The sequence below is a fragment of the Pteropus medius genome, unplaced genomic scaffold, assembly GCF_902729225.1.
Source record: "Pteropus medius unplaced genomic scaffold, Ma_sr-lr_union100, whole genome shotgun sequence".
Classification (NCBI taxonomy): domain Eukaryota; kingdom Metazoa; phylum Chordata; class Mammalia; order Chiroptera; family Pteropodidae; genus Pteropus; species Pteropus medius.
Window position 1 is genome coordinate 3,047,128 of NW_024352784.1, and position 25,514 is coordinate 3,072,641.

Consider the following 25,514-nt stretch of genomic DNA (forward strand, 5'->3'; position numbering starts at 1 on the left):
ACTCCTGAGCTTTCAGTTCCAGCAATGACCCGAAGGACTGGACTACATTGTGCTGTCACTGTTCTCTTCAGTGGTGTCAAAATCTCCTGTGCCTACCATGCAGACCCTACATTCTGCAAAGCTTGGTTCCATTTCCCTGCCCTGAAGCTTTCACAGACCATTCCTGCCTACATGGGTCACTTCTTTCTTTGGACCTCTAATGCAATTATCTGATCACACATTTTTCATATATATGTCTTGTCTTCAGAATCAGAGTGTTACTAAAGGGATGCTTGTGAATGCCTAGAGAAGGAAATGGTGATGATCATTAAGCATCAGGATGTATTCACCAAACCAAGTTATGCCAGAATAACCTCATTTCTTTTCTTCATCAGGATTACCTATTCACTCAATCAGATGCAGTTAGGGCAAATGTAGACTTCATCAGATATTTGATGGGATGCCTCAGGACAACCCTGAGGACATGATGGAGAAAAGTGGGCTAAATCCACAGTTAAGTGTGAAGGGTTAGTAAATGACTGGGGGCTAACCAGACAAAGTGGGAGGGCACAGTGACTGACAGACCAGAGATGACTTGGAAGAAAGTTTCCAGTGGCAGTAAACAGGCCTGGTCCTGTTTAGCATGTTTATTCATGACACGAACATCACAGTGATGGCCTGTTCATCAAATCTGCAGGTGTCATATTAGGGTGGGAAGGGTACCAAATACACCTGGTGGAAGACTGACACTAAGAGCCAAAACAGATGAGGTAAAAGTAATGAAGATAAATGGGAAGTCCTGGGTTTCAGAAGAAAGACTAAGCGAAGATTGCTCTGGGAAGAGTGATCAAAATATGAAAGAGTTTAGAGCCATGTAAGAATAACAGTTTAAGGAACTGGAGGTTTGGGCTAGAGAAAAGATAGCTCAGAGAACATGCCTGCATTTTCAGGTACCAGAAGGGTCATCATGTAAAGTAGGGATTAGATTCATTCTACGTAAGCCCAATGATAACATTAAGACTCTTGGAAGCATATTTTGGCTGAATATAAGAAATTTCTAACCATCAGAACATCTAAAGATAGACTCTGAGCAGCTTCAGGAGCAAATGAAAAGGAAGTGTTCAGGCACTGAGTGGACGATCACTCAGTAGGTTGACTTACTACATACACATCAGTTTACAGGTTTTCAAGACTATTAATTTGTGTTCATTCACTCAAAGATACTTTTTGAGAGCCTCCTATGTGTCTGGCACCTTGCTAGGTATACAAAGGCGAAAAAGAAGACACTCACTGTCCTGGCTCTCAAGGAGCTCCTGATCCTGCTGGGAGGAGATGGACAAGTTTATTTTAATAGTATCTCATGTCTTGACTACAGGCCTCAGCACCGGGAAGGTTGGCTTCAGCTTAGTGTAAATCAAAGAGTTCCTGTGGAAATTCAAACACATATTTGGCTACTAAAGGCCACAAAGAATCTAATCAAAGCCAAATCACTTGCTTAAACCAACAACTGGCTGTGGAAATAGAAGTGTGCACTGAAACACAATTTGTGATTTTTTTTTTGTGCATGATATTTTGCTCTTACAGTCTGAATTTGGTCTTTGGCCGAGACTTGTTTATGTACCTACAGATTGTCTTACAAGTGGCTGTGGTGTCAGGGTGAAGTGATTTAGCCAGCAGGGCTACCCAACTCTCCATTTCTTACCCACCCTATAGGGACTGCTTCAGCACAGACATAAACATGCTCCTGCCGTTACCTTATTGCACTCATCACATGGGGAGGCTAGAAGGCTTGATTCAGGGATATGATTGGATTTTAAATCCCAGTCTCACAGGATTTTAATTACTGGTCTGGGGCAGCAGGGATAGGCGCTGGCTGCCTTTGGATGGAGGAGGTCGATACGCCACTCCACAACATATTGAGCCACAATGCCTGCAGACTCTATTGCTCTATTTAATCATCTTTTGCAAAATTTACAGTGGAACAGGAGAGATCAATACGAAATTTATCACATTCTCTTGTAAATATGAGCCAGGAAAGAGTTCCAGGCAGTTTGTTACTGAGTGGGAAGGAACATGTCTGTGTACAACCGGGCATTAGGAGATGAGACAAAATCCATACTTTTTGGCATAATCTACAGATGCTTTAGCTAGTTGCTCTTAAGCCTGAAGGCAAGTTCAGTGGAAGAACACTTGATTCATTCATCCATCCATCCATCCATCCATCAATCCATCCATCCATCCATCCGTCCATCCATTCATCAAATAACCGAAATTCCAGAGCACCTACTTTATGCCAGTCCCTGTATAGGCTCTGGGGACACGAACTGGAATTCAGCTCTTGAGATTATAATTACAGATATTCCAACAATGGCTCTGCTACTTACCAGTAGTAGAATTTGGTTAGGCTACTTAATAGCCTAGTGAATCTGTTTATGTAGATAATAATAATATCAAACTCAGAGTTATTTTAAATTTTAAAAGAGATAAAAGCTTTAGTGCAGGGCCTGATACACAGTAAGGACTCAAATGATACCTATTGTTATTTTTACTATAGTTACTATTATTAAGCATTCCTTCCTACAAAACATCTCATCAATGGTACATGTGCAGAAATGTGGTATTGAGCAGAGAGCCAGCCGCCGCATCTAGCAGACAGAAGGGAGACTGGGGAGGCCTTCTACAGGTTAGAGACCTGGCCAGGGCTACTGGCAGCAGAATCCAAGGAGCTGGGGGTAGACGGTGTGTAAGGAGGAGATACATGTTAAGCTCTGTTTTTTGAAGCTTTAACTGTAATCTTTAAAACAATAAAATAGCCTCCCCAAATTGTTGTGGGGTTACAGAGTAAGAAGTGATTCTTTATGTAAGCAAACCAGGGAAAGCTACACGGAAAAATATAAATGAGCTGGCTCTTGAAGACTATGTAAGCTTGATAGGTGTGTAAGTGGGGAAAGGGCATCCCAGGAAGAGAAAGGTAAAAGAGCAAAGGTTTGGAGGAAGAAAAGAGGGAGTGAGCATTGAGTGGGCCTATGGCAATGACTGTTCCTAACTCCCCAGGCCCACTTGTAGAAACGGTTACAGAATATTCATGATAGGCTTCAGAGAATTGCATGCTGGGTTAGACATCTGAGCTCAGTTTACAGGCACTGGGAACTGCTGAAGGTTTTCAAACAAGGGAGTCACACGGTTTTGTTGTCTGAGCTACAGGATGATATGAAGGGAGCCTGGAGACAGGGAGACTAACAAAAAGGCTGTTACACTAGTCCAGACGTGAGTGATGAAATCTGAACTAGTATAGTGGGGACAGAGGAGAGAAGATGGACCTGAGAAAAAATTCTAAGAAAGATGGGCTTTGTGGAAAGTGAGTGCAAAGTCATCAGACTTTCTTATAATACACTCTTGTTTGGGTGAGAGGTAGATGACGATGCCATTCACAAAACAGGGAATACGGAAGACAGTTTGAGGAGGGCTGGGTTTGGATACATTGAACATGAGATGTCTACAGAATATTAAGCATCAGCAGAGAATTAGAGGTAGGAAAATGCCTGATTTGTTCTAAGACAAATATGCAGGCTAGTCTGGGTAGAAAAGAGGTGGTACAAAAGCATGCAAATGCATGTTCAAAAATACTTCATATACAGACTTAGGTGAGGAAAGGGCAAAAGCAAAAATTCCTGCCAAGGATTTCTGTTCAATGCAAACCTAAGGCAGGGGTTTTTTAGATGAGGAATAATAGTATGAGACATATGCACTGCAAGTCTGGGGACGGTCAGTTCATTTTCATTTTGGGCAAGTTCCTGGAAGTTGTGGGCTTTTAGGAGGCCAGCCCTATTTCTCCCTCTCCCCACAATCCAGCACTGACTACCCCCAGAGGTGGCAGCAGGCTCTGTGACCAGAAAGCAGCTGGGAGCAATTGTCAGTGGGGAGGGAAAGGCTCTGGATAAAGCAGAGTTCAAAGTGGACTATAATAAGAGCCTGAGTCCCTGGGCTTCTGTACCCCACCTCCCCCTCCTGCAAATGACAGCTGAGACCAAGGCACCCGAGCCTGGGGTCTGGGCTGAATTTAGCAGTCATAATTATACTGCTGACGTCTGGGGAAGAGCCACAGTCTCTGCAGTAGGCGACAGCCTTTGTTCATGCACTAAAACACATCATCTTCAAACATGCTAATCGCATGTCTGCTTCCATCTAACAACATTGAAGGGAGGCTGAGGAAAGGGCACACAATGCCCACACATCTGGCTAATTCAGTTACAAGGCCAATCAATCTTGATGGGTTGTCTATAAAACACCAACCACCCCAAAGGACTGAGCTGACCAGATGTTTAAGCTTCTGTTGACCAATCTTAGCCTAATGTCCATAGCAGGAAAGAGGGGTTATCAAGAAATGGCTTATGCTCCCAGTCACATGTTTATTCCCAAAGCTACGGAAAGCCTTCTGCTTGCACGAGAAGTACAATAAAGTAGTGGTTGCGCCAGGCTCACTGAAATAAAGTATACTCAAATAGACACACTTTCACTTGAACCTTAAGGAGGACTGGAGACATTATTTAGAGTTGGCTTTGAGAACACTTGCAACCGAAACCAATGAAATATTTTTGCTAATTGCCCTTCCCGGGTTAACAAGAATCAGGAGTAGAGAGGGAGTATTTTTAACTACTTTTAACTATGATATTAAACGCCACAGGCCACAGTTCTAGGCACAGGACCCGTTCACCTGCTGATGTTTTCTTTTCAACTCCCATCAAGGCTGAAGGAATTACTCATCTCCCTCATAAAATTGTTGCTTTTTTAAAAAAAACAGAGGCCATTACCAAGAAGGACTCTTCCAATTTATGCTTTTTCCTTTATGCCCAACCATTGCTATCAGGCCACACTCACCAAAAACAAAAGTGGAAGGGTGGTAGGGAGAATAGGAAAGAGGTGAGGACAGGGGTAGACTTGTAGTCTATACCAAGAGGCCCACTTTTCACCCAGACTTTCTTGCTGGTGCTAATGAATACATTTTTCTCAAGAGCGCTTTCCCCTAATTCTAAGGACTTTACCATGTTTGTCTGGGAGTTATGGCTGCATCACAAACTAGATAAATGGACTTGGGTAAAGGAAAACTCCAACACTGTAGAAAGTGGTAAGAGAGAAACACAGATTAAAAATGAGGTCTCTGGTAATCCTGTGCCTAATACCTGGCACTCAGTAGGAGTTTAATAAATATTTGCTGGCTGAATAATTATGCCCCAGTTATGATGCAGCTGGGCTATGTTCCTTCAATTTGTTTGTCAGGAGAGGCCTCTTACTGTCCCTGGCAATACTGCCAGACAAAATCATTCATAGAGATCAGGAAAATCTTCTCTCAGTCTGAATGAGCAGGGAGAAAGTGGTGCTGGAAGGTAAGGGTATGGATCTCATTACCACACTCAGCAACCTCTTCTTCCCTCTCCTCATGGCTGCAGTAATCAACGCTGCTCACCAATCCTGCCTCCTTTTGATTCCTTTCTACCTTGATTTCCATTATACACAATACCTATGACTTTGTCTCCTTTGCAGGTTTCTGTTACAGATTCTTCTGTCCCAAATTATGGGTGACTCCCAAAACTGAGTCCTCTGCCCCATCCCTTTCTCTGTGTATGTGTTCTCCTTTAAAAACAGTTCCAATTTGCACAGTTTAAACTACCCCAGTGGTTCTCAATCTTGATTTTGTATTAGGATTATATGGGAAGTATTAAAAATTGTTATCAATCCAAAGTAGGAGAAAATGTTTACAATTTTTGTCACAGAGGGCTAATATTCTTAACACAAAAAAAACCTTTTAACAATTTAAGAGAAAACGAAGACCAAAAGTCCCAGAAAAATAGGAAAAAGATATGCATAAATAATTCACAAAAGGAGATATAAAATGGCTCTTAAACATGTGAAATGATGTTCAATTTCACACATAATAAGAGAATAAAACTAAAATTACAGTGAGATAACTACATCTCACCTATTAGACTACAAAAATCCAAAAGTTTTACAAGGAGAGGATGTGATAAAACAGGCACTTTGTTAGTGGGAATGCAAGATGAAACAACTTCTATGAAGAAATTTATAACATCTAATCAAAGAACATATGCATTTACCCTTTGGCCCAGCAATGCCACTTCTAGGGCTTTATGGTAAAGACACACCTCCAACAATCCCAAAATATACATATTAGAGGTTATTCACTGTACCATGATTGCAATTGCAAAATATTCGAAACCTCAATGTCTAAGCATAGCGTTTATAGCGCATCAACACAGTGGAGTACCATGTGGCTGTAAAAAAAGAATGAGGAAGATCTCTGTGAATTGATATTGAGTGATTTCCAAGAAATATGGTTAAGTAAAAAAGGTAAACTACAAAAGAGCATACAAAGTAGGCTATTTTTTGTGTAGGAAGAAAGGGTAAACACGAAAACATACATATATTTGTTTACACAAAGACACACAGGGAGGATAAACCAGAAAATATTAAAACTGGTTATCATAAAGGATCAGGGCTCCCTGAGGGGAGCAGAAAAAACTTGAAAGGGATACAGAAGAAAGTCTTACTCCTCTGAGTAGATCTTTCTGTAGCTTTTAGTAAAAATTAATATTCTACATATCCAAACAACAAAATTAAAACAAGGAAAGTTAGGGGAGGAAAATTCTAAAACTGAAAGCAAGTTGAAAAAATTAACTGTATTTCAAATGAATAAAATAAAGACACTGAAGTGGGGAAAAACACCCAAGGAACTTATGAACCTAATATTTGAGTATATACCTTTAGCCTTGGAGTAAAGATGAGTACTGCAAACAAATCCTGACCTGAACTCTTTTTAGAAGTTTTGTTTTCTATAGTGGTATGGGTGAAGCAAGTCTGAATGTATTATGGAATTAAGCAAATGAGTAAATACATTAGTGTTGTCTGCGGCCAGCATTCTCACTATGGAAGAAAGGGCATAATATGGAATGTGTGAAGACAAGAAAGAATCCTGTAGGGATGAACTGGAGTGGGAGGTACTAGTGTTCGGGATTTCTAAAATATCTATGTGCATATGCATGTGTGTGTATATATATATCCATGTATGTGTATCTTGTGATGGATGTGTATGCATATGTGTATATGCCTATATATATTTCTTGGCTCTGTCAACAGAAGGGGTAATGAGCACACCTGGTACTCAGGTTTCAGTCTCATACAACTGCCCACTAAAAAGTCTTAGGGCTCCGAAGAGAAATGCCTGATTCCAGGGCAGCAGCAAGGTGGATACAAGATAACACTGAAGCATCTTGGTATATGGGAAAATAAAGAAATGTTAAAAAAAAAAAGAAAGAAAAAATAGAAAAAAGGAAAAAAAAAAAGGATGAGGGGTATGCTACACTGGCCAAATAGGAGGCAGTTTTAGTATCAACATAATAAAGGACAGTAATGACAGAACAGTAAAGCAAGAGTATTCATGAGCACATACTGACAATAGACAGGGAAGAAGGGGTTCTTACTGCAGAATGCCAGGTGCTAACTGATCATTGTGGAGTGAGTACTAGAGTTGGAAAAGACATAAAATATTCATTTTCTAACCATCATATAAAGATCGGTTCAGGAAAGAATCATCAATGGATGCTGAGTCCAGGGGGAAATTTTGATGAGGAGCAGGATATTTATATGACCTTAAAAGTGCCTCCCCACAGGCTGTTTATTAATTTCAAGGGAAAAGGTAATAACAATACAGTGGAGAAACTGGACAATATTTGAGTCAGAGTTGGGGGTGAGAGTAAGACTTTTCACTGAAAATATTTTTGAATTTTGTGCTGTGTGCAAATACTAACTATTCAAAAACAGAAAAGAAAATAAAACATTTGTAAAATATCTGAGTGTGGTAGGTAGAATAATGGTCCCCCCAATGCTATCCACATTCTAATTCCTGGAACTTGTGAATATGTTCAATTACCCGGCAAAGGGGAATTAAGGTTGCAGAGAGAATTAAGGTTGCTCATCAGCTGAATTTGAGATGGGAAGATAACCTTGGATTATCCAGGAGGGCTCAATGTAATCACGAGTCCTAAGAAGTGAAAGAGGGAAACAGAAGAGTCAGTGTCAGAGTGATGAAATGTGATAAAGACTCGATTGACTGTTGTTGGCTTGAATATGGACAGGGGCTATGAGACAAGAAAGTGGGCAGCCTCTGGAAACTGGAAACAAGAAAACAGATTCTCTCTGAGCCTCCAAAAGGGGATGCAACTCTGTAGACACCTTGATTTTAGTCTAGTGAGACCCATTTCAGACTTATCTCCAGAACTGTAAGATACCAAATTTGAGTTGTTTTAAGCCACTAAGTCTGTGATAATCTGACAGCAGCAATAGGGAGGAGGACCAGGGATATGGAAGGGCAACTACTATTCCACCATATATCCTCTGTATTGCTTGAAATTTTTATCTAGTACATTTTTAAAAGTAAAAATCACTAAAGTCACTAAACAAACAACAAGCAGTCATCTCAGGAGCTCTCTACTGACTTCAAAGTCCAAGTCCTCTTGTTCACCCCCAAGGCCCTCTACATTCAAGATTCCCTACCCACAATCCAGCAGGTGGCCAGTTTCTTCCAGTTCTCTAATGTGCAAAGCTCATTTTCATTGCTGCCTCACCTGAAAAGCTTTCCTCCTTCTCCCTGCCTGTTTGGATTTTTCTTGTCCTTGATGGTCTGCCTTTAGTCCCCCTCCTCCACGAAGCAGACTTCTACAATGTCAACACTGATCTTTCTCTTCCTCCTTCATTATACTTGCTTATTCTGGCCTTTGCTTACATTTAATTTAGAGTCCTATTACCTGCTATCCAGCACTGTTCTCAGTGTGTTTTGTGCACAGGCCTTTTCACCAAACTAGTACACTATAGGATGCAATCTGAAGGAAGGGCCTGTACTCTTTCCTTTTTTTTTTTATTTTTTATTTCCTGTAATGCCTACTGCCCATTTATAAATTAACTTATTCAACAAATATTCACTGAGCACCTATCATGTACTAAGGATAGTGCAAGGTAATGAGAATATAAGCACTGAAGATCCAGACTCTGTCTTCAGGGAACACATTGTGTAGTGAAGGAGAGATCTATTAATCAAATAGCCAAATAACTACATGTTGTGTTAAATGCTATAAAGAAGTTATAAAAGATGCTTTAAGAACATACATCAGGAACCTAGAAGAGGAATGCTGATAGTCAGTTGCAGAAAAATAACAGTCGCTGAATAAATATGAATACTTAGATTTGTAATTAGATAAATCAGAGGGCAATTATTCAGTCAGAATCACGAAATATGAAAATGAAAGGGAGCTTTGAGATTGCAGTCCAAATATCTAAATTTACAGACGGGGAAAATGAGGCTCAGTAAGGAGGAAGGGACTTGCTCAAGGTCCCACAGTAAGGCTGAGTTCGTGTCAGGTCGCCTGACTCCCAGTCAGCACTTCTCACCACACAGAACTCATTATTTCGAGGGAGTCTCTGAAGGAGTCTTGAAATGGCAAGCTCCCTTTGGCTATGCTAAAAAAAAAATTCATTTCTAAAATGGTGTTCAGGAAGGAGTCTGTGGTATAAACCTACAGAAAGCATCGCTGCTGTGTTTCTGTCGGGACATGGCCAGGCCTCTGTGTGGAGGAAGAGAGCACATGAATGCTAGAAACAAATTCCTTTTGAGAGGGGAACCTGTGTTCTGGCTCATCCGACCCTGGGATGGGCCTTTGCTGCTATTTGTAGACTGTGGCCTTTAGATCAACGTTCTCCTTCTTAAAGGGCAGTGCTGCCCTTTCTCTGTGCATTATGCCCAATAACACATGCTCTGGAGGGACACGAGTGGGCTAGCAAAGGGCAGCTGGCCCTGCCTTGGGAAATCTGATTCCTACTCAGCTCCATGTCCAGGCCCTGTGCAGGTGGAGGAGAGCAGAGGACGTAGAACAGACCTGGCCCAGCTGATGCTGACCTCTCTCTTACCCAGGGGAGCCTTGGCCTCCAGCTGCTACTGTTGGCGGTGATGAGGTCATGCCGGATACCAGCCAGGCTCATCTGAGGACTGCTTGGAGCCGATTAAAGCCTTGATGAAATGCGGGTGCCTGGATGGCAGGTGGCTCTGGAGAGCTTGGGCTCTGGTGACCAGGCACTCATCTCTAGCTCAATCATGCAATGATTCCTCTGTGTCCACAGGATCTAGGATACGGAATTACTTTTTCCCTGGGGGTTAGCAAAAATAAGTCTTTATTCTGCACTGAGCAAGGGGCTGACTAGACCAAGGGCAGAGGATCGGATTCAGGATCACTGAGGGCCCCTTTTAGCCCTAACCTACCACATGGACTGCAATTAAAACATCACAGAACTTCCATTGCCCACGGTGCCCCGAGTGGACTGCTGGGTCCCTTTGGATGACTAATGATCATCCTTCTCCACAGGATTTTCTCAAGTGACAGGGTAACATCTATAGGTCTAGATTAGGTCAGACTAGATTAGGTCCCCATTACGCCCTCATGGTACACTTTACTCTTTTTCAGAAATACTTGCCTCAATGGTAATTACCTAATAATCTTGTAATTATTTGCCTAATGTCTATACTCTGCCAGACTTTAAGCTTCACGAGGACGAGGAGTGCATTAAACACTTGTTAAAGTAATAACAGAAAATCAATAAAAAGACCAGTATGGGCAAGAGAAAGTCTTACAGGTAAGTTTTTAAATAGTACTCTTTTTTTTTGAAGCTGAAGTATTCTTTATTCAAAGTTGAAAAATGTACCATACTACATTATTGTAAAAATTCACTGGCACAAAACACTTTGTAGTTGGTGAGAAGGCAATAAAAAGCTGATTTTTAAACTCATTACTATAAATTATTCTTACAGTACTTTGCAAATTCAGAAGTGGAAACTTTTATATACAACAGAGGTGTTCCTTTTAGCTGCCACCTTAGCTATGGGGCCAGTCAGGTACTCCTGGCTTTCTGGCCTGAACCAGTCACCCTCCCAAGCCAATCTTTTCTGGTTTCGAGTGGTGAGGAGGATTGTCTTTTCTTTTTAAACAGCTTTACTGAGATATTATTTACATACCACAAAGCTCACCCATTTAATGGATTTTTTTTTAAGTATACTTACAGAATTATACAACCATCTTCATAATCTAATTTTAGAATATTTTCATCACCCCCAAAAGAAATCTGTGCCCATGAGTAGTCACTCTGTACCTTTCTAATAGACAACTACTGGCATGGAGAGTTTTTAGCTGTGTATCCAAACAATAGGAGGAGACCCTGAATGTCTGATTATCTGACACGATCTCTTCATCATATAGATGAAAAAAGGGATGCCAGAGAGGGCTGTGATCTGCCAAAGGTCCTACGGGGTGAGACGGTGGCAGAGCTGGGACAGATCATGGTCCCTAATGCTTGCCTCCTAATGGCAGTGCTTTGACCTCTCTGCCTTGCAGTATGACTGTGTGTCCCAAACTGTCTACTCCACTGGACTTTAAGCTACTTGAGGGCAGAGGCTATATTCGGCTCATTTGTCTTCCCTCCCTGCCTGGGAGTACCATTAGAGCAGAGATGCTTAAAGTGTGGTCCACGTACTAGTGCCAGTCTGTGAGTTTTGTTACCAGTCCTCGATGAGAAAAGTACAGTAGGTAAGTAGAAACTTTTCTAAAGACTTAATTTTATATCTGTTGAAGCTAATGGCAAATTTGGGGCTGTATTTTGTATGCCTTTTTAAAATATAACTTTTCGAATAATTCATTTTTATTAGATTTTATAAAAGTATCGGTTCATGACAGATTGCAAATTCAAACAACAGTAAAAAGAGACAGGTCTTTCATAGACTGTTTAAGAAGCACTGCCTTAAAGCAACCCATTCCTCACTCTCTTCTGTTCCCTGTTTCTCTTGCACTGGTTCCCTGTCGTCTTATGATCCCATCTGAAATGTAGGTTCTCTCACTGTTCCTAGGTTGCTTTAGTTCTACAACTTTCTGTGAATGACTCTCAGACTCAGCCAGCTTCCATTACCAAGAGACTGACAATTCTTGAATCTTGGTATGTCCAGTTTAGAGTCCCTTCTCTCCTGGGCTTCAGACACATTTATCCAACTGCCTGTTAAACACAGCTCTACATGAGTGTCCCACAGGTTCCTCGGCTGGTCAACAGCTATTTATTAGTTGCCTACCATATACGAGCTGTGAATTTTTTTCTAGGAGCTGGGAATATAGCAGTGAAATAAAAGGACAAGGTCTTTGTGATCACAAAGCTTACATCCTAGTAGGAGAGAGAAAGAGATGATAAACATGTAAACAAATAAACATGATCATTTTAGGGGCTGATCAGTGCCATGAAAAAGACAGATTAGGGCAATATGATATAAAGCAACTGGGCCAGCTAATTTTACTAGCATGGTCAGGGACGGCCTCTCTGAGCAGGGGACACATGAGTCAAGACCTGAATTCCCAATGGGGAAAGTGTTCCCATCAATGGGAGAGGTAGCTACAAAGGCCCTAGGATGGGAAAGAGCTCGTTGTGTCTGAGGGACAAGAGAAGGCCAGTGTCACTGGAGAATAGAGGACAAGGGGGAGAGTGATCAGGGCAGTGAGGTTGTGGAGAGCCTGGAAGGCTTTGGCAAGGAATTTGGATTTCATTTTAGTTTCAGTGGGAAGCCAATGGAAGTAGGAAAATGACAGGATCTATGTTTTAAAAAGATCCTTCTAGGGGGTGACTCCATAGTGTAGTGGTTAGCACATCTGCTTTACGTGCAGAAGGTCCTGGGTATGTGTCCCAAGTGGAGCCACGGACCCTTCCCCAAGTGCGCCAGAGTCCCCGAGTGTGCCAGGTGCACGCTGAAAGTACGCGGGAGGAGATGCTCCACCTTCAGAGATCCAGTTCTTAAGGGGAAACGGCAACATCCATAGGTCAGGGGTGGGAGTGGGGTGGGGGGAATTAAAGAGGGGCAAAAAAAAGAAAAAGTTAAAAAGATCCTTCTAGCTGTTATTTGGAGGATGAACTGAAGAAGATAAGAGTAGAGATGATGAGACTAATTAGGAGGCTCGGGTGATCATCCAGGAGAACTGGATTGTTCATCTTGAACTGGACTAGAGTTATGCCAATGGAAACACCAAAAAGGGCACAGGTTCAACACATACCTTAGAGGTATAAGTGACAAGACTCACTGAAGGTCTTAATTGGGCATGAAAGGGAAAAAGAGAATTTAAAGATGACTCTAAGATTTGTAGCCTGAAAAACTAGGTAGATGATGGTATCATTGATTGAGATGGAGAAGACTTGGGGAATGCCACTTTTGGGAGAAAAACAGGAGTATATTTTGGCTATGTTTATAATGAGATTGAGGAAAGAATCGGGAGCTGGGGAAGTGGATTAAGTGGATAACGATCATTCTTTTTTGAGGACTTCTACCATGAAGGGATGCAGAGAAATGAGGTAGCAGATGGAGGTAGATATGGGGTCAAAGGAAGTTTTTAGTTTGCTTTGTTGTTTAAGGTGAGTGATATTAAGGCATGTTTTTGTGCTGATGAGAATGAGCTGCAGAGGGGAAAAGAGACAGTGCAGTAGAGATAGGGACTAACTAGATGAGCAAAGTCCCCAAGAAGCGAGAGAAAATACTAGCCAAGGCTCAAATGCAGTGTTGGTCTTAGGAACTTCTTCCACTGTGGAAGAAGGAAGGCAGAATACAGTGAAGATGCAGGTAGGCTGGTAGCAATGATGGTGGGAAGATAAGGCAATTCCTTTTTGATTGCAATCTATTTTCTCTATGAGGTGTGAGGTGATAGCATTAGCTTGGAGTTGGGAAAGGAGGATGCTGGAGATCTGAGGAGAGAGAAGAAGGCATAAACAAATTGTCTTGGTCTAGAAGAAGACAGTGATTTTACTCACAAAGTATAGTGCTGTGGTTGCAGTACTGACAGATGCATAGACATAAATGCAAAGTGAGTCCAGTTAGCATGGTTATGTGATTTTTCCCCCAGCAGTATTCAGCTTTTCAGATACAGACATGAAGTAAAAAGAAATTGAGTTTAACTAGGGTTAGCATTACATCAGTTAAGTACAAAGGAGAGATTAAGAAGCAAAGTAGTAGTTAGAATGCTGGACCACGGAATCTAAAAGAGGGAGGGAGAGAGAGAGGAAAGGAAGAAGGGAAAGAATTCAATACAGAATTGGTCATTCCCCTGTACCTCCTTTCCACCCACACCTCCTTCCAATATTCTTACCTCAGTACAGGTACAGACCATCTACTCAGCCATTCAATCCAGAACCTGGATCTCATCTTGACTTCTATTCTCTGACCATCTGACACTACTGTTGAGTCTATGCTTAAATTTTTCTAGGACCATTCCTCTTCTTTCCCACTGTCTTATTTTAGGCCTCACTTAGACTATTATAATAGCTTTCAAATGAAATATTTTCCCTTCCTCCAATCATGCCCCTTAAAATCCATTTTTCTTTTATTTTCTTTTGAGTATAACATATACACAGAAAAGTATAAAGTGTACATAAGGGACAGCCCAATGAATTTTCACAGGGTAGACACATCCACATAATCAACACCTAGGTAAAGAAACAGAACATTAGAGCACCTCAGAAGGCCTCTCTGAGTCACTACCTGCCCGCTTGAGGTAGTGTCTACTGTCTAACCTCTACTGTCACTTCCTATACTACTGGTTAGTTTTGTCTATTTTGATTTTTACATATAAATGCAGTCATACTCCCATGTCTGGCTTGTGTCCAGAATATCAGGTTTGTGATAGTCATCCATGTTGTACAGAGCAAGAGTTCATTCATTCATTCAATTTATTATCCATTGTGTGAACATTCCATAATTTATTATCTATTCAATTACTGATAAACAATTTTGAAACTTCTAAACCATCTTTCTCATTAAATATAAATCAAAGCCTTCTCTCTCCTAAATTTTAATGATTTCCCATTAAAGTCCAATTTCCTTAGCAGACCTTATGTTACAGGCCTTCATTATTGGTTCCTGCTTTCCATTTTTGCCGACACTTCCATCCAAACCCTATAAATCCAGCTTTTCTGAACTGCCTGTAATGTACTGAATAAAGTGTGCTGCTTCATACTCCAAGCCTCTGAACATGCTCTTCCCACTGTCTTTCTCCCTCACCTACCTGGTAAACTCATGTTCATTCTTCAACACCTAGTGCAAACACCATATCCTACATCATACTCTCCCTGCCCCAGAGATTTAAAAGGGATTTCTTTGTGATCCCTCAGCTCCTTCTATATATCTCCATTAACATACCAGATAGCAATTCTTTGATAAAATGTCTGATTTCCTCTCTGAACTATGAGTTCCTTAAGGGCAAAGACCACCTCTGTATCATCTTTATTTCCCTGGAGCCTAGGGTGGGGCCTATGACAGTAGAGATGCTCAGTGCTTGAAAAATGAATGAAAAGACTTGCCCAGGGGCTACATAGGATGCTGAAGCTGGAAGGGGTTCTTGGGATCAGCTACCCTAACTTCTCTATTTTACTGGTGGCAGAGCCAGAACTCCTGATTTTTCAGCCCAGTGCTCATTTCTCTTCTCTGCACTGCTGACAAAAATCAGAGGATGAAGTTTCCACAGAGGACAGCTGGAAGCAAAGCCAACCCCCTCAACATCTGGCAGTGCAGCCAGATGGACAGACAGTGAAGTGGAACAAGAAATGGAACTCTTAAGTTTTGAGCCCAGACAACAAACTAATAGGCTGTTAAAGGGAGGATGTCAGCACTGGAAAGGCTCTTTGCCTCAGGCAGGGATAGTGGGGAATTTAAGGACTCATTTGACCATGGCTGGTTAACACTGACAATTGAGCCGTGTACTTGGACAGAGGGGAAAGGAAGAACCATGAAAGTAGGCAGGAAAGAGGCTAAGGGAAGCCCTAGGGAAAGTGCTATTAGGTTTCATAAATCTCAATTGTTTCTGAGGTGATGAGCACTGGTGGCTGAAAAGGCATCATCACTTTGACTATACGGAGAAGGAAGATAGCTACGTAGAGGTAAAGCTCTTAAAAAGCCAGAAACACTGACACTAAGAGCAAGTGGGCTAGGAAGCAAAGACACCACATCACCAGTGGTATCGAACTCTCCAGTGGCTACGGAGATTTATCAGTGCATCCAAACACATGCTAAACTATGTGCAGGGCACTGTGGCAAAGGAGGCAGAAACAAATAAGACACATTCTTGGCCCTCAATCTACCTCAGTCTAGTAGGGGTGACTGAACCCAAATCCAACAGAACAGGGAAGACTTCAGAAGGGAGGTTGCATCAGAGCTGGAAACTGACTGGCGGAAAGAATTCCACCAGGCTGATAAAGTCTTAAAGAGAAATGAGAAGCAGAAAGACCTGCAAGAGTAAAGACACTAAGGTGGGAACACTGAATTGACATTATAATGTGGCAGGAGTATTAGGGGAGCAGTGGGGAAAAAGTCAGGTAAGGGTTAGACTAGGACAACTCTAAAACCAGGTTAAAAAGTTAAGATGTGTAGGATTATTTTTAAATTTTTTTAACAAGTGAACACTGAGTGTTTCTCAAGTTAATAACAGATACTATACATAAAGTGCCTACTCTGTAAAACCTAAACATGTTCTAATCCTGACAAAACCTGTCATATGGGGACTATTGGTCAGAGGGCAAGAACGGCTGGCCCCTCTAGCTCTAACCCTCTAAGATGTGGGGACCCTAAATCTCCTGTGGATTAAGTAATTTCAAGAACAAGGGTTCTGTGTGGACCTTATGAGCATAGGCTGGCCCCTTGGGTCTCACTTAGAACACTTCCCTCTAAGTTGTTGCAGCAAAGCCGATGGCAAATACAGGCTAAGAAAGCTGGATGGTCAGGAAGGCAGGCTCTCCTGCCCTCCCTCAAACTCTTGGAGAAGGTCAACTGAGGTCAGAAGACATTGGAAATGTTACTAGCAACAGCCCCCAGGACAAGAGAGCAGGATCTTGCCTCTCGGTTGGCTGGTCACACACATAGGCCGACCAAAAGAGGTCAAGGGGGGAGGGAGGTCAGAAGTTGGCAGGCCTGCAGGCCCTGAGTGACAGTCACTTGTTCAAATCAGGAAGGGAGAAATAACTGCGTTAATGGTTTTGGCCCTTGAGGCTGGGAGGCTAGGGCAGGGGGTATAAATGGATGCTGGGTAAAAGGGCAGGTGGGCGAACTGTAAAAGTGAGGGCCACCGGCATCTGTTCCAAGTCAACAGGCAGGAACCATGCCCCTGGAATAGCTCGAAGGGCCAGCCTTGGCCTGGGGTGTGGGAGGGTGGGGGGCACTTCATAAAAGGCCCATGCCTCTTCATTTCAAAGGTGTTCGATCTGGAAGGCTGGAGAGAGGGTCTCTTTTTAAAGTAAATTCCCTGCCTGTTTGGGGACTAGGGGGAAGCAGGGAATGTAAACTACTGGACAATGGCTGGGGCTATTGATTGATTTTAAGCATGGCAGAGAGAAGCCCCATGGTGAATGCTCCAATTCTTAGCTATGAATGTCTCGTCAAAGAGCTTTCTAAAGGACAAAATGAGTAGCATCCTGCTTGGGGACGTTTTCTATAAGTCTCTGTTTCTGAGAGCAGTGAGTTCTTGTTCTGAAAGCATCAATCGACCCAGACACTGTCACCATATCCACAAACAGTCCTGCCTTTATAATGTATGTGCCCCAGACCAAGGAACACTCTGGGGCAGGTCCCTTGTAGGCTGGGGGTATGGGCCCGGTCTGGGTCTTAAGACAGTGTGGCTGAATTTGGGAGTTATTAGGAAATACCTCCAACCCAATCATATGACAAGGTCTAGAAGATGATCTGGGGATGTTGAACCATGGAGGCAAAGGCTCTGGGATAGAAAGAACTTTATTTGAAGACTAGATTTTGAAAAAGTGATTGGGCTGCAAAGGACAGTTAGCAGAAGTTACTGAGAAGAAAATCACATCTCATTTAAAAGAAGATATTTCAACTAGTCAAAGAAGAAACAGACTAAATGGACACCTAAAATGGAATGGACTCCTAGAGAAAAAGTAGGGTCCCTCAGTCCCTGACAGAATCCAAAGAAATGCCAGCCAGCCAGCGAGCTGTTGGAGAGGTTTCTGCCGGGAAGAGAGTGGGTAGCCCCAAGGACCTCTGAGGACCCTTGCAGCTCTCAGGTTCTATGAAGAGTGACCCCAGACAAGTAGGACCCTGGTGTCTAGCCCCAAAAGAGGGTCTCTAGCCCCTCACAAAATAGCAATGAAGGCCTAAAGCGGCAGTCATGTAACATACTCAGGGGCCTGGGCAACACACATCTGGGCAAGATGCTTTTTTCCCTATCCCAAAGAGAAGCTAGAGGAAGATAAAAGAAAGTGACTGAGAGTTATCAAGCAGGGTGGAGGATAACTCTGCACCAAACTTGGATAAGACCAGCCCAGCCCAGCCTGAATCTAGAGATGGCACATACTGTCCCTCAATTTAAACTGATGCTCTCCAAAGGGAGGGTATTCAATTGTTCAGTAAATAGTTATTGAATGCTGACTGTGTGCTGAGTACTATGCTAGGTGCTGGTGATGAGTCAGTCAAGGTTCTGGACTTCAGGGAGCTCAGAGTCACGTTAGGGAGAAGGCTACCGAACACTTAAAAACAATTTCAGATTGTGACAAGTGTGACCTTAGACTGGGGTGGGGGTGGGATCAAGGAGGATGTCTTTGAGACCTAGGTTAGTTGAAGAGCCTCCCCCTCATTCCACTAGGTCTGCTCTGGAGGTCAGAGGGGAGAAGAGAGGACACTTTTGGGGAGTGCAACAAACAAGGCTCTTAGAGAATGTGCAGACAGGTAGGACGGCACGGTATGTAACACAAGGATAGGCAAAGAACCAATTCCAGGCACATGAGGGCAAATCACACGTGCATACTGCCAGTCTCATTAAGTATAGTCACCTTCGAGACATTTCCAGCTCTAGGAGGGTAACAGGGCTCTGGGGGAGCATGGCATTTCCAGAGTACAGAAGTTGTCAAGTCTCTCTCCCTGCCAACCCCCCGCCCGATTTACCCATGCTCTCACCTCCATCAAGCAGCTCCTTGACGGTGCGGTAGTCATCGGCAAGGACTGCGTAGTGCAGGGCTGTGCAGCCCTTGAAGCTGGCGCGGTTGTTCAGCCGGTTGTTGAAGTCATCCTCTCGTGTGACCAGGACTGGGGGAAGAGTAACACAAACCATTCCGTTAACAACAAATGCCATGAGCCACAAATCTCACCTTCTTTATCTTCGCATTTTAATTTGTTCACTCACTCATCTATCTACTTGCTAAACATAAAATGGTACCTACTATGTGCCTGGCCACCTGTGCTGGGCAAGAAAAGGTAAAACAGAGGACGGTTAATTCCACTAATGTTTACTGACATTTATTATGTATTAGGATTCACTTGGTGACAGAGAAGTGAATCAGAGATTAGGCCTCTGACCTAATCTCAAGGAGGCAGACAATGAACAGATTTTTATAGTATTATTTGAGATAAATGCTATGTTAGAGGTATAACAGGATGATACAGAAAGCCAGAGGGCAGCTTAGCTTAATTTGGGGATGAAGAGAAGATCCCAGAAGCCCAGAGTCTGGAAAGGTGAAGAGGAGTTATCCAGGTGGAGAAAGAAGGTGGGGGTGAGACAGGGGATAAATAGGGCGGGAGACAAAGGCTTTTCTTAGCAGAACAGTAACATACCCCTCTGCTCTGAAGATGTTTACAATTGAGAATTTAATATTATTTTGATAAGACCTTTTCTTAATTTATAAAAGCCATTCAAATTTTAAAACTACAGAAAATTACAAAGAAGGGATCAATATCTTAACAACTTGAGAAACTGCACTTAATATTCTGGTATGTCTATATATATATATATATATATGTGCACATGCATATATATCCTACGAAATTGGAATTTACTAAATTGCAATTTTGTAATATGCTTTTTTTACCCTTAATAAATGCACTGTAAACGTTTCTTTTGAAGGTAAGAACAACGGCATTCCATGTGGTCAAAGAACCAAAACCCCCAGGCTCACTGTAGTGCTAATATGCATGACTCTTCCTCTCCAATTTCATATAAAAGGACCTAAAACCAGTTCTCTCACTTTTATAGGACTCTCTGGGTTGGGTGACCACACACGTCCCTGTTCACTCAGGACAAACCTGGTTTTTGCCTGTTGTCCTGCACAGTCCCAGTCTAGACAATAAATTGAAAGGGTACCCTACCTCTGAGGTTTCCCTTGGGAACTGAGACCCTACAGAATAGCTATCCTGCTCAGGTGATGGGTTTCTTTCTGCCTCATGTAGAAATGATCAAAGTAACTGTCTTATGTTATCTTTATGTATGTTATCTCCTAAACCGAGTTCACTCAAAGTGGTATTTGGGTCCTGTCTACCTGAATCCTCTTATACCCTAGCCCATGGCACAGGGCCTGCAAAGGTTACTCTTCTCTCACACCGGGTAGTGGGTATAATTCAGTCAAGAGGTAACCTTGCCTAAGTATTCAAAAACACCAGACAATTCCTCAACCATTCTTTTCCAAGTGGTCTTGGAATGGAGTCTATGCACTGTCCCCTCCAGCAAAACTAGACCTCCTATTTAAAGTTCCAAAAGCCAGAAGACTGCCATGTCTCCTCCTAATACTAACAGACTTCATTTACTGACCTTCTTCTACTCTGTGCCTGGCATGGTCACTTCACATAATCCATTTAATTCTCGTAACTACCTTATATAGTAGGTAGTTATCACTCCCATTTTATTGATGAGGAAACTGAAGCACACAGGTCACACAGCTAATACGCGGCTGAGTGATGATTAGAACTCAGGTCTAATTGAGTCTTTACTCTTTCTCCCCATCATATTATGCTGTCACCCTCATCTTGCAAATGAGCATATCAGACCCAGAGAAAAGAGCTCAGAGCCTAGATGTCTGGTCCCAGTCTTGGCTCTTACTCCCCCTTCCTTCCCTGCTTAGGTAAAGGTGCAGCTATACTCTCTGTGGAACTTGCCTTAATAGGGAATGGTCAGAGGTTTGTAGCCAGCATCCAGATAAGGTAGTTTAGGTAGAAGCATTTCAAATGTTTGGCCAAAATGAAGTTGGTGGAGTAGGTAGCTGAGAACAAACCACTTTCTGTGGTCTATGGAATGAAGTTGATAACCTCTTCTCCACCAGACAGAGGGTCTCCAAACTGATGACTCTCCGCCCCCTGAGTGTTATCTGACCTTTTCTGGAGCAGGGAGAACAGGAAAAAGGTCTCTGAGTAGCTAACACACAAGTCCCATATGCAATGGCATCTGCATTTTTCCCATAAGAGAGCCCTTTAGGACCTAACTCAGAGATTATTAACTCTTAGTAGCAAACAGTCTTATCAAATCATGGTAAGTGATCTTGTTTCCAGCCCACTGCAGATTAAGAAAAGGAAAAGAATCAAGCAGATTGATTACAATCAAGTGTTGGCCAGGCAGGGAAGGAAAAGAACACAATAAAGAGTGAAGAAGGAATTCACAGAATACAGCACCTCAAAAGCCCCTAAGGGCATCACTGAATTGCCACATAGGACATTAACTGCTGGATATAATGATGAACCTGAGGAAAAGTGATAGTTGGCTCAAGTAAGTAGGAAGGGTGCAATCCATTTTACAAAGAAAACACATCATTCATTCAACAAACAACATTTAATGAGCTCCAATGCATGGTGGTAGCTGCTGGAGATACACTAATGAACAAGAGTCTAATGCAAGATTCAGACCACTGAACAAATTATGTTTCACAAATGCAATGATAAGAGCTATATGCAGGGTGCTTACCATAAAATGAACTCCAGGAACACAGCTGGGGCTGTTCCGTTCAGGGACAAATGTTACCAGAGTGCCAGCACCACAGCCCAGCTAATAAGGAATGTCCATGAGGAAGGCCTCTGCTCACCTCTGAGGTCTCATCTTTCACCATCCCCTTTCTAGTGCTCTTGTTTGCCTCTGAGCTTTTGCAAATGGTATTCCACTGCCTGGAACATTTCCCCTCTCCTGTGCCTTCAGCTTGCTAACTCTAATTCATTTTTAGGCCTGAAGTCACTTCCTCCAGTGATTCTTTCTAAGTGTGAGGCAGTTACTGCTCCTAAGAGCTCCCCAGCACCTCATTCATCCTCCAATTACAGTATTTATTACATTCTATTGCAATCACCTATTTAGTTGACTATGCTCTCCACTAGACCAAAAGCTCAATGAGGACAGGAAGTGTGACTATCTTCTCCACAGTGTATCTCCAGAGCCTACTACTGTGTCTGACCATAAATGTGCTTCACAAAACTTGCTGAATTAGCAAATAAACACATAATTCATAAACAAGGCCTTGATATTGCCTTGACATTATTATTTTTGGAATAATAATGTCAGTCAACAAGGATTTAGTAGAGGCAGCAGAGTGTGGCTGTTAAATAAGTGAGCTCTGGAGCCAGACCACTTGCACTGGGATCCTAGTTCTGAACTGACTGTGTAATCTTACCTAACCTCTCTGTGCCAAGTTTCTTTATCTGTAAATGAAGATGATAACAGTACTCTCTCAGGGATATAGTAAGGATTAAATTAGACACTATGAGTAAAGAGGCTTGGAACAGTGCCTGGCATACAGTACCTCTCAGTAAATTTCAGCTGTTATCCTTACTGTCTAGGCTTGTGCTTCCAAAAGTGTAGTCTCTCTGTGAAAAGAGGTCCATTTGGGAAATCCTGCATACACTTTTCCCCTCAGAAAGGCATAGCTCTGAGTTAAGAACCATCTGTTTAATTTGGTGTTTTGGTGTTAGTAGTCTCTTATTTGACAGGTTCCTTCCACCTAACTCCTCTTAAAATCCTGAAGTACTGGTGTTCCACAGACCACTCTTTGGAATTGAGCAGAGTATTATAATCTGTAAAATATTTTTAGTTACTTATTTCAGAATAATCCCTGTGAGGTGTAAGTTTACTCTCCCCATTTTATAGATGAAGATAGATAGAAGGATGCCACAATCAGTCAGTTAGGCCTGTTTCGTGCTCCTAACAATAACCTCTTTCCCCCATCACCCAGTTTTAGAAGCTCTGTCCCAGATCATCTTGCTGAAGTTCCCAGCTCATTGGATCTCATACTCTTTTCCATTCTCCAAAAAGTGGCTAAAGGTGGAAAGGTATAGCATGCACCCTCATACACTTACCCCTCACCACCACTGAAGATGAGTATGCAAATCTATGGAAGCTAAAGTGACTCATCCAAGACTGGCTCACCAACCAGCTGGCCATTATGGTAATCTTTTGAGGCCCCATGTTTACAGCTGGTCCTCCTCTCAATAAAGACATCTACCAACTTGATTCCACCACTGGGTGAGATGGGCTCAGGCTCCTGCTTCCCCTCCAAGTCAGCCATTTCTGTTTCTTCAGTAGGTGACTTCCTACAGCATCACTATGTCACGGGGAGGGTGACAAAGCATCCTTCTGTCATCCTTCTGCTCTCGCCTCTGCCTTCTGATGTTGCAAAACCTATGCCTGGGTACTGTGGCAGGTATGTGCCTGATACATACTCTGCAGGATTCCTGGCCTCCGCAGTGCCAAGGAGTCAGCAGAAGTGAAAGAAGTCCCTGAAGCCCTTCATATAGCCCTGGCCACTCATCAGCACTGCTGAAACTGCAAAAGACAAAAACAAAACCCACTGCCTCCCACAATGAGAAATAGTGATTTAAAGTAAGAGTCATACAGTCCTAAATCTTAGTTGTGCCACTTACTAAGTTCTTCTATCTGTAAAATGGGTATGATAAACAATAATCTGAAGAATGCTAAATATTTAAATATTATGAGTTCAAATCTGATTAGAAGTTTTTAAAAACATTACCATGAACATACATTTACTAAAGTTGCTTCCTTCCTTGGGTTAGACGCTGGGGACATAGAGATGAATCAGAAATGAACCCTATCCTCATCCTGCTAAGTCTATTGGGGGAGGTTTTGAAAAAAGGTATATGAGACAAGACAGGTGGTGTCCAAATAACAAAAGCTCTATCACTGCTGCCTTGCGCAGAGGACAGGCAACCCTAACTATAAGCTCCTCTCCCTCGGGCTTGGCTTCTACCCGCCAATCCCAGGTGCTGTGCCATCTAATGTCATGGAGTGTCTAGCAGTGTGAACGTGTCTCCTTGAGAGGGAACCTCTACGACTAGTATGACAAACATGAGAATAACCCCTTAAAGGTGTGAACGTGTCTCCTTGAGAGGGAACCTCTACGACTAGTATGACAAACATGAGAATAACCCCTTATATTCGTGCAGCCTTTTACAGTTTAGAGAGCACTTCCATGCGATCATTCCCTTACCTTCATGACAGCCTAGGGCAGACAGGTCAAGTATGATTCTCTCTACTAAACAACAGACAGAGGTAAAGAGGTTAGGTTGCCTGCTCAACTGGCACTGCTTGTCGGTGGTGGACTAGGACTAGACCCTGAGCCTGCCTGGCTCCATCCTCCATACTGCATACATAGCTTTTGCCCAATGCCCACAGGCTCAAGCCTCACATAACCCAGGGTCAGCACACCTGGCTTGAAGCTCAGAGACCAAGCTAAATTCTTATTAAGAGTCTCTGGGAAGAAGCCTCTGGGTTTTCACTTCCTCCCACCCAAGGTGTTTTGTATCTACAACCACATGAAATCTACAGGACAACCTAAGAGACAGTCATCTTACTGCCAGCATCAAAGGCTGCTTCTTGAACCTCTGTGGTGCTGTTGGCTCTACCTGTTGCGTTTGTCTTCAGCCATGGGATGGGGCAAGAGGGAGACTCCCTGTGCTGGGTCACATGAGACCATCCCAGGAGAGGACAAGGCTCTTCATTTCCTTCTACAACCTGGAAAATCAGCCTTCCTCTCCAAATCCTACCTGTTCTTTAAAGACCAATTCAAGGCCTCCTTTTCCAGAAAGTCCTCTCCCCCCAGCTCTGCCCTGGATACCTACCTGTCATGTGGATTGTGTGTACCCATTTACCAGTTATTTATTGTCTTACATCTCTTGTAATATCTTCTTATGTTAAAACTTTCACTGCTGTTCTGACTCCCTAGTTAGATCCTAGGTTCTTCATGGATGATAGTAACTAGTTATAATATTTTCTATATGTACCTCCCATAGCATCATTTCAGTTTTCCATGCAGCTTCAGCAATGAGTGCACCAGAGCCTTCATCTTTTCATCTGCCCATGAGCACACCACCACTGAGCACCTCAGGAATGGAAGTACTATGAGAGGCATGCATGCACGGGGTCTGATGGCTGCAAAGATGGGGCACGTGTCATGTGTCTTGGGAAGGAATCTCCCAGAACTGTCTTGAGGATGAGGGGGAGCTTGCCAGGTAGAGAGGGGGAAAAGGGCATTCCAGGACAGGAAGTGGCATTTGCAAAGGCTAGAGGGTAAAGACCACATTACCTGTCCACTCAAGAAACTAGGAGACCTTCAGTGAGCCTCAAGTGAAGGTGGGTGGAGCAGTGAGCAGATATGAGGTTGCCCAGATAGGCAGAAGCCTGATCCCGAGAGGGGTTTGG

General features: G+C 42.7%; 1 protein-coding gene across 2 annotated transcripts in view; it reads right to left on the reverse strand.

Annotated features, from left to right (window-relative positions):
• CLPB (ClpB family mitochondrial disaggregase) overlaps positions 1-25,514 on the reverse strand; it is a 128,908-nt gene that overhangs the window by 48,196 nt on the left and 55,198 nt on the right. For both annotated transcript variants that reach the window (XM_039847957.1, XM_039847958.1), the window contains one exon: positions 19,013-19,141. In XM_039847957.1, the coding sequence (XP_039703891.1) occupies positions 19,013-19,141 (129 nt within the window). The remainder of the gene's footprint in view (positions 1-19,012; positions 19,142-25,514) is intronic.